The sequence below is a fragment of the Hyperolius riggenbachi genome, chromosome 8 (genome assembly GCF_040937935.1).
Source record: "Hyperolius riggenbachi isolate aHypRig1 chromosome 8, aHypRig1.pri, whole genome shotgun sequence".
NCBI classification, from domain to species: Eukaryota; Metazoa; Chordata; class Amphibia; order Anura; family Hyperoliidae; genus Hyperolius; species Hyperolius riggenbachi.
This window is the reverse complement of record NC_090653.1, coordinates 192,215,002-192,230,954: the sequence shown is the minus strand read 5'-3', so window position 1 is coordinate 192,230,954 and position 15,953 is coordinate 192,215,002. Positions and strand designations below refer to the sequence as shown.

At 43.3% G+C, this 15,953-nt stretch overlaps 1 protein-coding gene across 6 annotated transcripts in view; it reads right to left on the bottom strand.

Annotated features, from left to right (window-relative positions):
* The window catches only part of LOC137527526 (BTB/POZ domain-containing protein KCTD12-like), an 820,305-nt gene that overhangs the window by 154,515 nt on the left and 649,837 nt on the right, over positions 1 to 15,953 (bottom strand). For 2 of the 6 annotated variants that reach the window (XM_068248056.1, XM_068248058.1), the window contains 2 exons: positions 5,726 to 5,798; positions 3,762 to 4,978 (listed from right to left, as the gene is read on the bottom strand). The exons of the other annotated variants lie outside the window; for them this stretch is intronic. In XM_068248056.1, coding sequence (XP_068104157.1) covers positions 4,963 to 4,978; positions 5,726 to 5,798 — 89 coding nt within the window. In that variant the 3' untranslated portion in view covers positions 3,762 to 4,962. Of the gene's footprint in view, positions 1 to 3,761; positions 4,979 to 5,725; positions 5,799 to 15,953 lie in introns of those variants that run through there. 6 annotated transcript variants of the gene reach the window in all.

The following is a 15,953-nucleotide window of genomic DNA, read 5'->3' as shown; positions in this document are numbered from 1 at the left end:
TGGGCTCAGGGTAACTGATTATGATGTCTGAAACTGAATCTGACAACCCTGACAGAAAACAATCTAGCAACGCGTAGTGTTCCCATCTAGAAGAGACTGCCCATTTCCTAAACTGTGAGGCATAATCTTCCACAGTCCCATGCCCTTGGCGAAGTCTCTTTAAATTTCTTTCTGCCGTGGCTGCAGTGTCTGGGTCATCGTATATGACCGCCATGGCATCAAAGAAAGCCTGAACAGATCTCAAAGCCTCATGACCCTCAGGTAAATTATAGGACCAGGTTTGCGAGTCCCCCGACAGCAGGGTTTTAATCAAGGTTACCCGCTGTAGTTTGGAGCCTGATGCAATGGGCCTCATTTCAAAGTACGATTTACACCTGTTTCTGAAATTTCTAAAATCTGACTTATACCCTGAAAATTTTTCAGGTAGAGCCATCTTAGGTAGTGTTGGGCGAACAGTGTTCGCCACTGTTCGGGTTCTGCAGAACATCACCCTGTTCGGGTGATGTTCGAGTTCGACCGAACACCTGATGGTGTTCGGCCAAACCGTTCGGCCATATGGCCGAACTAAGAGGGCATGGCCGAACGTTCCCCGAACGTTCCACTAGCGCTGTGATTGGCCGAACGGGTCACGTGGTTCGGACCCGAACGCGCTCTGATTGGCCGAACGGGTCACGTGGTTCGGGTAAATAAATACCCGATCCACGTCATTTCTCCGCCATTTGTCTGTGGGTTTAGCTTTGGGTAGGCAGGCAGGGTAGTTCTCTCTCCAGCCAGGCTAGCCAGGGTCCCCCCAGTCATTGTGTCGCTGCTGGGAACAGTAGTACACCGCTCACCCACACTATATAGCATTGTGTTTACTGCCACTCTGTGTCTCTGCTGGGAACAGTAGTACACCGCTCACCCACCAGTGTATAGCATTGTGCTCTGTGTCGCTGCTTGGAATAGTAGTACACCGCTCACCCACCACTGTATAGCATTGTGCTCTGTGTCGCTGCTGGGAACAGTAGTACACCGCTCACCCACCACTGTATAGCATTGTGCTCCGTGTTTCTTCTGGGAATAGTTTTAAAAGACATTTTTTTCCTTTGAAACTTTACAATCAATTTTCTCAAAACTATAAGCTCTTTTTCAAATATTTTTTTTCCTCTTGTACCCACTCCCAAGGTGCACATACCCTGCAAATTTGGGGTATGTAGCATGTAAGGAAGCTTTACAAAGCACGAAAGTTCAGGTCCCCATTGACTTCCATTATGTTCGGAGTTCGGCGCGAACACCCGAACATCGCGGCCATGTTCGGCGAACGTTCGCGAACCCGAACATCCAGGTGTTTGCCCAACACTAATCTTAGGCCCAGAGAGGGAAGCGATGATGATGCAGATCTCTGTGAACGACTTATAGCCTCAGTCAAAACGTTCAACTGAGCCTGTTGTGATGTCACAGTAGCATTTAACTGCTCCACAGCTGCAGTTAATGCTTGAATCTGAGCCTCCATAGTTATAAGTTGTTGTTCTGTAACAATAGTGTCAGCAGGATAACAAATTTCTGATTATGTGGTGATCTGCAGTATCACCAATAATACAGATACTATATCTGATTATATGGTGATCTGCAGAATCACCAACAATACAGATATAGTAAGCAAATGGCATGTAAGACGTGACAAAAGTCACTAGCTTTATTGCACAAAGTGTAGTGATTGGTGCAAACAGTACCTTTCTGATAGATTCTCAGCGGTAACCTCACCAGTGGCAATGGAGGTTACAGATAGAACCACAGCGGTAACCTCACCAGCGGCGAGGGCCCACTGGTGAGAGAGAAATTGAATAGTTACACAGATCAGGTAGGCAACAGACGGACAGATAAGGTACAGAATCGACAAGCAGAATCAGAGTGAAGTTCAAGCAAAAGTCGGCAACAAGATCAGATGGGCAGAGGTACAGAATCACAAGGCAGAAAGAATAGTCAGAGCAGGCAAAGAGTCATACACAGATAAATACAATTGGTATGTTTTACACTACTGATTACAGCTATCAAAGGTCTGAGCGCTAACACGAAGTATTCGCAACAACAGACAATGAGCAAATGATATCTCCCAGCTTAAATACAGAAAGCAAACTCAAGCCGCCCGCCCAGAGGGCTGAACCAATCAGCAGCGTGTGATTGGCAGGTTGGTGTCAGCTGACCGCAAGATCAGCTGACCCGTCTCTTCAGATTATAAAGGTCCTGCCGCCCCGCCTGCGAGCGTTCTGACCTAATCTGATGTGCAGAGGAGAGACCTGTCCTGCCAGGGGCTGTGCAAGATGTCTGAGAGGATGCGGCCACCGCCAGGGTGACGTCAGACGCGGAAGCGACGGCCGCAGCACTCTCCGCTGGTGAGGTAATACTGCTATACCTGACAGATACCAATCCATATCTGATATTGTTGGATTAAGCAGAATCAGGGCTTTTACAAAACAGTAACATATTTATCAGAAAACGTAATTATTTTTTGAAGGAAAAAAAAAAACACAAACAGAAAAATATTTTATTTTTTATTTCACTTTTTTTTTTACATATTTCACCCAAAAATGTTGTTATATCTCCAGAAAAAGTACAAAATGTTGTTTCAGTGTTCAAAGCCCAAATCATTACAGAGAAAAAACAATATATATAATGTCCTATTTCATGTAGGTTTTCTTGAAAAAAATTCTAAGTAAACCTAATGATGAGTACAAAATATCTAAAATCTGCTTGGCATTGGCAGTAGATGTTTGTGTTTAGGACAGATTGTCTGGCAGGGAAAGGGTTAAACTCATTGCCTGATATAAGTATTTCAACTTCATCTGTCAGAGGTACATTGAAGGGCCGCTCATGTTCACCTGCTGGTCTTCTGTCTGCTCTTATAACAACTTTATATTCATCCGTTGGCATATGTTTCAGTGCCGTTTTAAACATTTTAAAATTGAACATTGGGCTCATGCAACATCCTTTGTACATTTGACACAATTTCACTTCTTTTTCCTAAGACGTTTTCAATAAAATAAAGTTGTAGTAATGTTGGTGTTTGATTTGGGAGCAGAAGCTTTATGGTAAATCTGCCCTTGCCCTGTGAATATAGACAGAAATCTGGGATGTTCCACAACTGATGTGGCACCAAATTATGTCATCTGAAAACATGAATTGTATTTTCTGATGATAGCCATTTCAGCCTATCTGGACGACTATGTTCGTCCAGATAGGCACTGCTGCTGTTGCTGCATGGTGCGCGCGATCGTGCATGCTCCCGTGCGCGCTCCCGCTGCCCGCCGTTAGCCCCCCGATCAGTAAATGGGAATATAATTCCCATTCACCAATCTAACTTCCCCGCAGAATAACCGACGCTTTCTATTCAGAGAGCGCGGTATTTCTGCCCCCAGGAAACTTCACCGTCTTCTTTTTAGTTCCTGGATGTGAGATTGTTCGCATCCAGGACTTTTTTGACTGTGGCCATCTTGTGGCCAAATAGTAAACTGCACTCAGGCACATTTTTTATTAAACAATTACATTATTTTTCATTTAAAATAAACTGTTTCCCTCCCACACCCAAAATTACCCAAATACATTTTTTAATAAAAAAAAAAAAATTAAAAAAAATTACAATAAAAAACAAACAAAAACAACAAACAGTTACCTAAGGGTCTGAACTTTTTAAATATGCATGTCAAGAGAGTATATTATTATATTATTTTAAATTATTAGCTTGTAAATAGTGATGGACGCAAATTGAAAAAATGCACCTTTATTTCTAAATAAAATATTGGAGCCATAAATTGTGATAGGGACATAATTTAAATGGTATAATAAGCGGGACAAATGGGCAAATAAAATACATTAGTTTTAATTACGGTGGCATATATTAATTTCAAGCTATAATGGCCAAAACTGAGAAAAAATGATTTTTTTTATTTCTTTCTTAATGTTCCTGTTAAAGCGGACCCAAACCAAACATTTTTTTAATTCAAAAAAATATTTAGTTGCACCACTCTGACACATACAAAGATAAATAAATGCTCTTTCAAGCCTATGAGCATTTCAGTGCAGGCTTTTCACCCTTCTCTTTTCATAACTAGGGTTATACAGGTGGCAGCCATTAGCAATTCCTCCTTTGCTGGACACCATCTACTCCACCAGTTTGCCGAAAAAATCCTGGCAATATGTAAGGAAGAGAGGGGTTCCTCCAATAAATGTAAAATATTGTATATTTGTCATCATGCGGCTGAAAAAAGGCTGCTATTTATTATTATAATTTAGAAAATAGATGTTATTTCTAAAATCTTGTATTTTTAATTTGCGTCCACTTTAAAATGGATTTTGAAAAAAATAATTCTTTGCAAGATGTACCACCCAAAGAAAGCCTAATTAGTGGCGGTAAAAACGAGATATAGATCAATTCATTGTGATAAGTGGTGATAAAGTTATTGGCGAATGAATGGGAGGTGAACGTGGCTCGGATGCATGAGGTTTTCGACACTGTGGTGCTGAACCGGATAGTAAGAAAATGCCTTGACTCTGTAGTTTTTGATGATGTGTAATTTAAAAGTTTTAGTGGTGGTGTTTCCAGTTGGCAACTTTCCCTTTTTTGCAGCAAACACCGGGAGATTCTGATTTAAACTTTTTAGCATGACAATAGATATTGCTGCGAGTATTCTTTATGTGGATCATCGTAGAATCCTTCCAATGTTAAGGCAAAATGTTGTGCACTCCATGATCATCTGTTTTTAATTCTATTTTGCAGTACTCGGTCATCATGCTGCTCTTCTGTCTGTGAAACTCTAGATGTAGTAACTCTATCTCTCATATCCGGCAGTTGGACATCACGCTGCTGTACTGTCTCTGAAGCTTTCAAGCTTTTTTTCTCTTCAGGAGATTCTTGTGTACGCCGTTTCATCTTTTTAGCTTTTGATTGCAGTTGGGCAACTGCCTTATGTTTTCTTGTAGGCATTTTTATAGCAATAAAAATCTGTGAAAGAGTCCAAAAAGATTTGTGTAAAAATATAAGCAAAAGATACATCAGTGAGCAAAAAATGTATTGTACTTGTAGAATATAAAACATTAAATTAATATAAACTTAAATATCAGTATTTATTTAAACAACTCAATATCTTAAAACTCAGGTTGAACAGACAAACTCCATGCCGATGTTTTCCAGGGTCATAATGGAGCCTCTGTTCCTAGTTCTATAAGTGTAATGGACCTTGCAATAAAATATTATGAAATGGGATGCATGGAGGAAACACACACACACAGTTATAACATACAAACTGCATATGTACTGTATGGTGTCCAGGTTTAGAATAGAAACTGTGCCCCTAGTGGTCATGGAGTCATTATGCATGTAAATTACCCTGTAAACAATGCATCAGACATAAATACAGTATTTGCTAACCCACACAAACTTAGGTTAAACATATCAACTCCATTTAGATGGTATCTAGAGCCAGAATTGAGCCTGCAATGTTAGTGCTGCAAAGGATAAAAGTTCAAGGATAGTGGAGTGTCCGGTGATGAGGCTGCAATTAATAGTCATCTGTAGCCAACATGTATCTGGCCATTGGTCAAATTGTGAAAATATAATTTGCGCAAAAGCGCTTTATGTACAAAGGAGAGCTGCTGGCTACTTGGAGTATGAAGTAGTCAGCTTCATACTCCAAGTAGTTGCTAATGCAATGGGACTCATGGCGCACAGGACGGGGAAAGCATGACTTACTTGCAGTAGGTTGAGCCTTGGGTCAGTCCGTTCTGTTCTTCTCGTTCAGTTTTGTGTGTCTTCTCCTTGGTCTCTGAAAATATTAAAAACCTAGATTAAACATACAAACTCCATGCAGTTGAGGTGCTAAGGAGGGTTGTAGTCCATTTTGAGTATGACCAGCAGCAATAAGGCACGACAGAGCAGGGGGGTGGGGGATGATTTACTTGCAGCAGGCTGAGAAAGCAATATTTGTAAAATCCACACAAATGTAGATGGTGTGCTAAGGAGGGCTGCTGTCCCTCTGTAGCATAAACAGCAGGAATATGGCTAGTGGGACTCAGGGCTGGTACATAACTGTGTTGCAGCAGACTAAGATAGCTATATTTCGTAACCCACACCAATGTATGTAAAGCATACAAACTCCATGTAGATGGTGTCTTAAGGAGGGCTGTTACCCATCTATAGCTCAAACTGCCGAAATAGGCTGATGGAGCGCATGGCTGGTACAAAACTTTATAAAGTGTATTGTGTAACCCACACCAATGTATGCAAGACATACAAACTCCATGCTGAAGAGTTTGCTGCATGCTAAGGAGGTATATCTCCCATCTGTATAACAAACAGTAAAAATATGGCTAATGTGGTGCAGGACAGGGATATTATTTATTTTCAGCAGGCTAAGATAACAATATTGTTTAAAATGGACCTGAGCATCTTTTAGAGCAGAGAGCATGCTCTCTGCTCTAAAAGATTTGCAACAACATAATAACCTTTAGGCCTCTTTCCCAGTGCGGCGTTAAAGTCGCACGTTAGAAAATGTTTTAACGTGGACTAACGCACAGCAATATTAAGTCTGTGCAACATTCACAGTTGCACAGACGTGCATTGTGTGTAGCGTGTATTATATTTAGAAAGTGCTGCATGCTGTGCATTCAGCAATAAATCCGCTGCATTGTGTGTGCTGCACATGCTCAGTAAAGTTTTTTTTTTTAATGTAACGCATGCGCCGTTTTCGTTTCATCACTGTGAGACGAAAACGGTGCACCAAACGCAGGGCTAAAGAATGTACTATAACGTCCAAGTTATAGTCTTTCAATGCGTTGCATTAGGGGCACATTATGCGACCTTAACGTCACATCAAACACACCGTCCCACTGTGAAAGAGGCCTTAAAGAAAAACATTTCTTTGTTATAGCTGATACAAATTGTAAAGCATGTATAAAACAGGCACCCACCAAAAACAAATATGTTTTCCAGTCAGTTTCATAAATATATATAATTATAATAGAGTAACCAAGCAGCTCAGGGTGACCCAAACTACTAAATTATAATAGATACAGATTGTAATCCTGGGATTCTATAGAGATGACACACAAGTTTCCCCCAGCATAGCTGTTGCACTTCCTGTGTAGGGAAAATCACTTGTACATTCATGGTTGGTGGGGGAATTTTTTATGTAGTTAGTAGTTACACTGTCCCTGCCCTAATAAAAGAATGCCCTCCATCTCATTCCAGATTGTTGGATCCTCATTAAACACCTCGCCTCTACCCACCCCTTATCGACTGTGGAGTTTTTTCATCATATGTGCAACAATTTTGGTGCCCAACATGGGGCTGGGTGAAGATAAAAAGTTTGCAGTGACAAGAAGAGACAGTCTGTCTGCACAGGGATCAGAGTTATGAACATGGAGTGTGTACAGGAAGAAATCAGCAGATCTCTAACTCAGATGACAACTGATGATTTTATGAAGATCTGCCAGTTTGTGAAAGCACCAGAACAGAGGATGGCAAGAGGCAAAACACACCACCATTTAAGGAGAGTAAATGTGCTGGATGAATTGGTAGGAACTGAGTAGGAAGATTCTGCTATGCTCTTTCTGCAGGAAACCAAGCAATTCATCTCAGAATTACTGAAAAATGTAACATGTGATAGGAACAATCCTAAAGTGAACCACAGCAGATAGAGGATTTAAAGTGACAGTACCGCATTATGCAGGAAAAGTTTCAAAAGACTACTAGATTGATGGAAGAGCATATTAAGGAACTCAGTATGAAAAATAAAGACTCCACAGACAGTTCTGCACAACAAGGACCAGTGATAGTTACTCAGACAACTCACTTCAGCAAATTGCCAGAAGTTGCAATACGCAGCGGCGTTGCCAGGATCATGGGAGATGCGAGGCACCGCGTACGTTAAAAAGGGGCGCTGGGAAAAAAGGGCGGGGGGTTTTAAACGATAAGCATGGATAACGTTTAAAAATGTATTGTACTGTATTTCGTTTAAAATTAATGTTTTATAAAGTTATAAATCATTAAATAATGTGCATTAAATCGGCAATTGTAAAAACGTTAATCTTTCGTTTAAATAGTGAAACGTATAATAACGTTTAATTTTTTTTTACTAAGTAACCCTCCCTGTACCTACCCCTAACCCCTAGACCCCCCTGTTGATGCCTAAACCTAAGACCCCCCCCTGTTGGTGCCTAAGTAACCCTCCCTGTACCTACCCCTAACCCCTAGACCCCCCTGTTAGTGCCTAAACCTAAGACCCCCCTGTTGGTGCCTAAACCTAAGACCCCCTGTTGGTGCCTAAACCTAAGACCCCCCTGTTGGTGCCTAAACCTAAGACCCCCCTGTTGGTGCCTAAACCTAAGACCCCCTGTTGGTGCCTAAACCTAAGACCCCCCTGTTGGTGCCTAAACCTAAGACCCCCCTGTTGGTGCCTAAACCTAAGACCCCCCTGCTGGTGCCTAAACCTAAGACCCCCCTGTTGGTGCCTAAACCTAAGACCCCCCTGTTGGTGCCTAAACCTAAGACCCCCCTGCTGGTGCCTAAACCTAAGACCCCCCTGTTGGTGCCTAAACCTAAGACCCCCCTGTTGGTGCCTAAACCTAAGACCCCCCTGTTGGTGCCTAAACCTAAGACCCCCCTGTTGGTGCCTAAACCTAAGACCCCCCTGTTGGTGCCTAAACCTAAGACCCCCCTGTGATAAGCATTAATAACGTTTCAAAAACATATTGTGCGGTTTTTTCGTTTAAAAATAATGTAAAAAAAAAAAAAATTGTACTGTTTTTCGTTTAAAAAAAATGTTTGAAAAAAATATTGTACTGTTTTTCGTTTAAAAATAATATTAAAAAATGTATAAATCATTAAATAATGTGTAATCATGAGAAGCAGTAATAAAACATTAAGTCTCCGGGCGCCGCTTTTAAAACGTTATTTTTCGCCGGCGCCCTTTTTTCCTATCGGGCGCCCATTAAACGATATTTATTATGGGAGTGAATGGCGGCGCCCGATTTGTCCACTAGCCTCCTGCGCCCTTTTTTACTGTTACCGCGAGGCACCCTTGGGCACTAAGGGAGGTCCACTGTGGCAAATATAAGCGTGGCCATGCAGCATAAAAATGGACGTGGTCATGCAGCACAAAAGTGGGTGTGGTCATGGGTGGAGCCAAATGTATATGAACCTAACAGCGGTGTAACTTAAATATCATGTACAGGCAGCATTTTACACTAATAGGTAGAGTCCCCTCACCTGGCTTCTTGTCCTCCGCTGGTTGGCCTGGTGCTGTGCTCGGCTGATGGTTATGCTGTGCTGAGTTGGTGGTTATGCTGTGCTGAAGGTGATGCTAAAGCCTGGTTGGTGGTGGTGGTGATGCTGCTGGGCTGCTTGATGGTCATGCTGTTCTGGCCTGGCTGGCGGTGATGCTGGTCTGGCTGACCTGTTGTGATGCTGACCTGGCTGATGGTATTATTGGCCTGGCTGGTGGTGATGCTGGTTTGGCCAGCCTGGCTGGTGGTAATTCTAGTCTGGCTCACCTGTTGTGATGTTGGCCTGGCTGGTAGTGATGCTGGTTTGGCTGGCCTGGCTGATGGTGTTACTGGTTTGGCTGGTGGTGATGCTGGTCTGGCCAGTCTGGCTGGTGGCGACGCTGGTCTGACTGGTGGTGATGATGGTCTGGCTGGCCTATGGTGATGCTGCACTGGCGGGCCTGGCTGGTGGTGATGCTGGTGTGGCTGGCCTGGCCAGTGGTGAAGCTGGCCTGACCTGACTGGTGGTGATGCTAGTGTGGCTGGCCTGTGGTGATGCTGCTCTGGCTGGCCTGGCTGCTGGTGATGCTGGCCTGGCCTGTGCTGAAGCTGGCCTGACCAGTGGTGAAGGTGGCCTGACCTGTTTGGTAGTGATACTGGGCTGGCAGGCATGCTGCTCTGGCTGGCCTGGTGGTGATGCTTGCCTGGCTGGTGGAGATGCTGGTCTGGCTGGCCTGGCCAGTGGTGAAGCTGGGCTGGCCTGGCCAGTGGTGAAGCTGGCCTGGCCTGTCTGGTGGTGATGCTGGGCTGGCTGGCAATGATGCTGCTCTGGCTGGCCTGGTGGTGATGCTTGCCTGGAGATGGAGATGCTGGGTGGCTGGGTGGTGATGCTGGTCTGGCTAGTGGCAGTCCAATGGCTCGTGTACAGATCCAAGAAATGGCTGAGGTGGGCCATGGTGGCAGTGACCCAATGGCTGGTGGGAGCTGTGGTGGCAGTGACCCAGTGGCTGGTGGGGGCTGTGGTGGCAGTGATCCAGTGGCTGGTGCAGGGCTGTGGTGACATGTGGCAGTGACCCAATGGCTGGTGGGAGCTGTGGTGACAGTGACCCAGTGGCTGATGCAAGGCTGAGGAGGCACATGGCAGTGACCCAGTGGCTGGTGGGAGCTGTGGTGGCAGTGACCCAGTGGCTGTTGCAGAGCTGAGGTGGCTCGTGGCAGTGACCCAGTGGCTGGTGGGAGCTGTAGTGGCAGTGACTGGCTGGTGGGGGCTGTGTAGCTGACAGAAGATGGCAGGCTGGCAGCTGAGCAGCAGCAAAACTGACCTTGGGGGGCCATGGTGGCAGTGCCCCTATCACTCGTGGGGGCCATGGAGCAGGAAGCAGAGCAGACTTAGGAAACCAGAGGAGCAGTGACACTGACAGACTGACCTGCCCTGTGTGCATGCTGCTGGGAGCAAAGGAGGCTGGATCCTGCAGAGCTCCACTGGCCACGGCTGTGGAGTGGCTTGCATGCTCAGTCCAGACAGCATCCTGTTCTCCTTGGCAGTGGTGGTGTATTAATCTCACTGGCAGTGGTAGACGTGCAGCCCTAAGCCATAGGGTTGCAGCAGGAGGCCGCTGGGTGATCGAGGTCCAACTGTGTTTCGGCTCTGCTCCACCGCTGCCTCCATTGCAACGAAGACGCCGTGTTGATTGAGGTCTGCAGCTTCCCGCTTCTGTCTCTGCCCCCTGCATGTCTCCATAGCAACAGAGACGCCGCTCCAGGCACTGTTGCAGGCATCATTCGGGGCCCCTGGACAATAGGTTCCGGTGAGTGCCCCAATTGTATGGGCCTAGCAATGCAACTGGCAATACAGAATGACTTTAAGTTTTCAGGTCAGATTGGTGAAAGGGGACAGAAAGACAAACTATCCTACACTAACCTTATGCACCAGATTGACACAGGACTGCAAAGCGGATAAGCTGTATCAGAGATTGTAGAAGCGGTAGTCAAAGCTACCAGGTAGTCCTGGACTGAGTCTTAGAGGCATGCTAAAAATGAAGAGTGAACTGACCTTAGTGCAACTGAGAATTATCTTAAAAAGTCACTACAAGGAGGAGAACGCTTCCAACTTGTACCAACAGCTAATCAACATCTCACAAGATAACAAATAATCGCCTCCGAACTTTCTATTCAGGGCAATTAAATTGAAAGACCGACTTTTGTTTGCATCTAAGGGAGCAGACAGGGATGAGCAATTTGGAGCTGAACTTGTACAAAAGAAATTCTTGAGATCAGTAGGCAGTGGCACTGGACTGATAAGTGATTATATAAAGTTCCAGCTAAAACAACATTTAGGGGATGTTTCTGTGACTGGTGAGCTATTAATAGAAAAAACAAAAACAAAAAACGAATGAAGCAGCTAATATGGAGATGGAGAGAAAACAAAAGCAGAAGAGGTGTCAACTCAGCAAGTCTGTGAAACTAACTGAGTTTCAAGCTAATACTCTATGCCAGTCTCCAAAGCCAGTCTCTGTGGCTAATACTACCTCAGTAGCAGATCAGTGAATAATGGCGCACAGCACCTATGCATAAAAATGGCGCCGCATTAAAAAGATACGCTTATCGCTATTTATCGTTAGTACTGCATAATAATGGCGCACAGGGAAAAAATAAGAAAAATGGCACACAGTAACCTTATTTATCAATAGTGCCATTCATATGCCAAACAGCAGACGTTATTGCGCACAGTAACTGGCAGCAGCACTGCAGCACACACTCTAAATGTCACAATATGACATCACTCAAGCTAATGAACGATTTAACTATAGTGTAATGATAGTGAAGGGGTTAATCACTGAACAGCTTATCACTGTGTACAGCCCTTGGCCCAGCAGCACTGCAGCACACACTAACTGTCACACTATGAGACATCCATCAAGCTAATTAACGATTTAACTATAGAGTAGTGAAGTGGTTAATCAATGAACAGATTTAGGTTTATAACTGTGTACATTCTTTGTAGGGCACCAGCACTGGAGCATGTCTCTCAGTGTTCATTCAGCAAGCCAGGACGATCAGTCTCATCATGGCAGCCCTCCTTATTATACAGGGGGTCTGGCCATTGTTCCTTTCTGTGATTGGGTGCCAGGGATATCCGGAATCCGGATGAGCACCGCTGCTGGTAATCCCTTCTCTTATCTCTACTTCTCCATATGGCTTTATTCCTCAGCGACAAACAACTGATAATGTGAGACTAGCCTGTAATGTACTGCAAGATGTGAAAATACATAATGAACTACTTCTTATGTTAGGATTGGATTTGCGTAAAGCATTTGATTCCGCTATCTGGTCATATCTTTATTATAATTGCCCGGATGGGTATTTCTGGACCATTTATGGAGGAAATTTTGACACTTTATGATGCTGCCCAGACCAGAATAAAATTGCCAGGTCTACTCTCCAATTTTATTAATCTGGGCAGGGACACCAGACAAGGTTGTCTCATGTCCCCTTTGCTATTTCCGTCGCTATGGAACCACTCTCTTTGGCTATCCAGGCTGATAAAAATATCAAGGGGTACATTATGAAGGATACAGAATATAAAGCTAGTTTTTATGTAGATGACTACTTATTTTTCTAACACAACCTTTGACCTCTATGCCTTCATACTCAACTACTTGAGAGGTTTGGAACCCTTCTGGCCTTAAAGTCAATTTCACGAAATCTCAAGCTATGCCCATTAATTTTCCTCCTCAGGTAGTCAAGTTATATGAGGCATATTTTGACTTTACAGTAAATGGATGTTAAAGAGAATCTGTATTGTTAAAATCTCTCAAAAGTAAACATACCAGTGCGTTAGGGGACATCCTCTATTACCCTCTGTCACAATTTCGCCGCTCCCCGCCGCATTAAAAGTGGTTAAAAACAGTTTTAAAAAGTTTGTTTGTAAACAAACAAAATGGCCACCAAAACAGGAAGTAGGTTGATGTACAGTATGTCCACACATAGAAAATACATCCATACATAAGCAGGCTGTATACAGCATTCCTTTTGAATCTCAAGAGATCATTTGTGTGTTTCTTTCCCCCATGCACTGAAGTTTCAGACTGCTCTTTTCTTCCTGCAAACAGCTTTGCCCTTGTTTGTAATTCCTCAGTATGTGAAAGCCCAGCCAGCTCAGAGGACGATTTATCCAGCTGATTAGAGCAGCTTCTCTCTTCTCTCTTATCTAAATAACACACAGGCAGTGTGCATAGAGGGGCCAGGGAGGGTGAGTTCATAGCAGAACCACAACACTGAAGAACTTGGCAGCCTTCCAGACACAGGCCGACAAGTCTGACAGGGGAAAGATACATTGATTTATTACAGAGACTGTCATAGTAGAAAGTGCTGCAGTTAGCCAGAACACATTAGAATAGCTTTTGGAACTTGTAGGATGATAAAAAACAGGATGCAATTTTTGTTACGGAGTCTCTTTAAGTGGGATGTCATATTTAGGACTAAAGCTTACCCCTCAGTTTGATAGTTTAATAAATTATCAGCCATTGTTTAAGTCAGTGACTCAACTTTTAATAGAATGGTCCCAATATCGGATCTCATGGTTAGGTAAAATTATGGCCCTAAAAATTGTGATACTTCCTAAGCTTTTATATTTTTTTTAGAGCGCTCCCTATTAGTCCTGGTCGCTCCCTTAACCTGAAATTTCCGAAGTTGCTTAATACATTTATTTGGAATGGCAAACCTGCCAGATTTCAGAACATTTACTTATGCAGAAAGGTGACTGCTGGAGGGGTAGGGGCCCCTAACCCCTGGCTTTATCTACTCTCTTCCCGATTTGCACAAATTCTCGCCTGGTTTGGCCCTAGTGATAGTAAATTGTGGGTATGCTTTGAATACTTAACGCAGGAAGAAGTGAAGGCAAGACTAAATAAATTAAAAATAGACAAGGCACCTGGTCCGGATGGCATGCATCCTCGGGTCGTAAGGGAATTAAGTTCAGTTATAGCTAAACCCCTTTTTCTTATCTTTTGTGACTCTCTTGCAACTGGCAGATTCCCAGTGAATTGGCGTACAGCCCACGTTTTCCCATTATTTAAGAAGGGCAAAAAATCAGATCCAGGAAATTATAGACCTGTAAGCTTAACATCAGTTGTATGCAAACTATTTGAGGGGTTACTAAGAGATACTATACATGACTTCATAGTAGAAAATAATCTTATTTCTCAGCATCAACATGGGTTTACTAAAGACAGGTCCTGTTTGACTAACATGCTCAGCTTTTATGAGGTAGTGAATGCTAATATGGATATTGGGAATGCTGTAGATGTGATATACTTGGACTTTGCAAAGGCCTTCGACACTGTTCCCCACAAAAGTCTGGTGTAAAAGTTGAGGATGCAAGGACTGGGGAAGAGTCTGTGTTCATGGATAGGGAACTGGCTAATGGACAGAAAACAAAGAGTTGTGGTCAATGGATCGTACTCAAAATGGGAGACTGTTAGCAGTGGGGTCCCAGGGGTTCTGTACTGGGTCCAGTGCTCTTCAATTTATTTATTAATGACCTAGTATGCAGTAGTGAGCAATGTTGCTATTTTTGCAGATGATAAAAAATTGTGCAGAATCATCAACTCTCAGGAAGATAGTGTCATATTGCAACAGGATCTGGATAGGATGGCTATATGGGCACATACATGGCAGATGAAATTCAATGTTGACAAATGTAAAGTCATGCATTTTGGACGTACTAATGGTCTAGCACCATACAAAATAAATGGGATACAGCTGGGGACATCAAACTTGGAGAAGGACTTAGGAGTACTCATTGACAACAAGTTAAATAATCGTACTCAATGCCAAGCAGCTGCAGCTAAAGCTAACAAAATTTTGGGATGCATTAAAAGGGAAATAAAAACTCGAGATGCTAGCATAATATTGCCCCTGTTTAACTATCTAGTAAGGCCACATCTGGAATATGGAATTCAGCTCTGGGCACCACATTACAAAAAAGATATTGCAGTTTTAGAGCAGGTGCAGAGACGAGCAACAAAATTGATACGTGGGATGGAAGGTCTCACTTATCAAGAAAGGTTAGATAAACTGGGTTTATTTAGTCTAGAGAAAAGAGGCCTTAGAGGGGATCTAATTAACATGTATAAATACATCAGAGGGCAATATAATAGCTTGGCGGATGAGCTTTTCGTCCCTAGGTCTTCTCAAAGGACTAGAGGACATGATCTGCGCATGGAGGAAAAGCGTTTTAGCCATTTATTTAGGAAAGGGTTCTTTGCAGTAAGAGTGATTAAGATGTGGAATGCATTGCCACAGAAAGTCGTTATGGCAAACTCTATACCTGCATTTAAAGGGGGCTTAGATGCTTTCCTTGCGTTCAAAGACATCCATGGCAACAATTACTAGGTAATGCCTAATGATGTTGATCCAGGGATTTTATCTGATTGCCATCTGGAGTCGGGAAAGAATTTTTCCCTTTAGGGGCTAGTTGGACCATGCCTTGTAAGGGTTTTTTCGCCTTCCTCTGGATCAACAGGGATATGCGAGGGAGCAGGCTGGTGTTGTACTTTATACTGGTTGAACTCGATGGACGTATGTCTTTTTTCAACCAAAATAACTATGTAACTATGTAACTATGTAACTATGAAACTGACTCTATCTCGCCTTATAACATACCTAGATAAAAAAAAAATATTTTGAAGCATATTAGATCTTTAAATCTGATT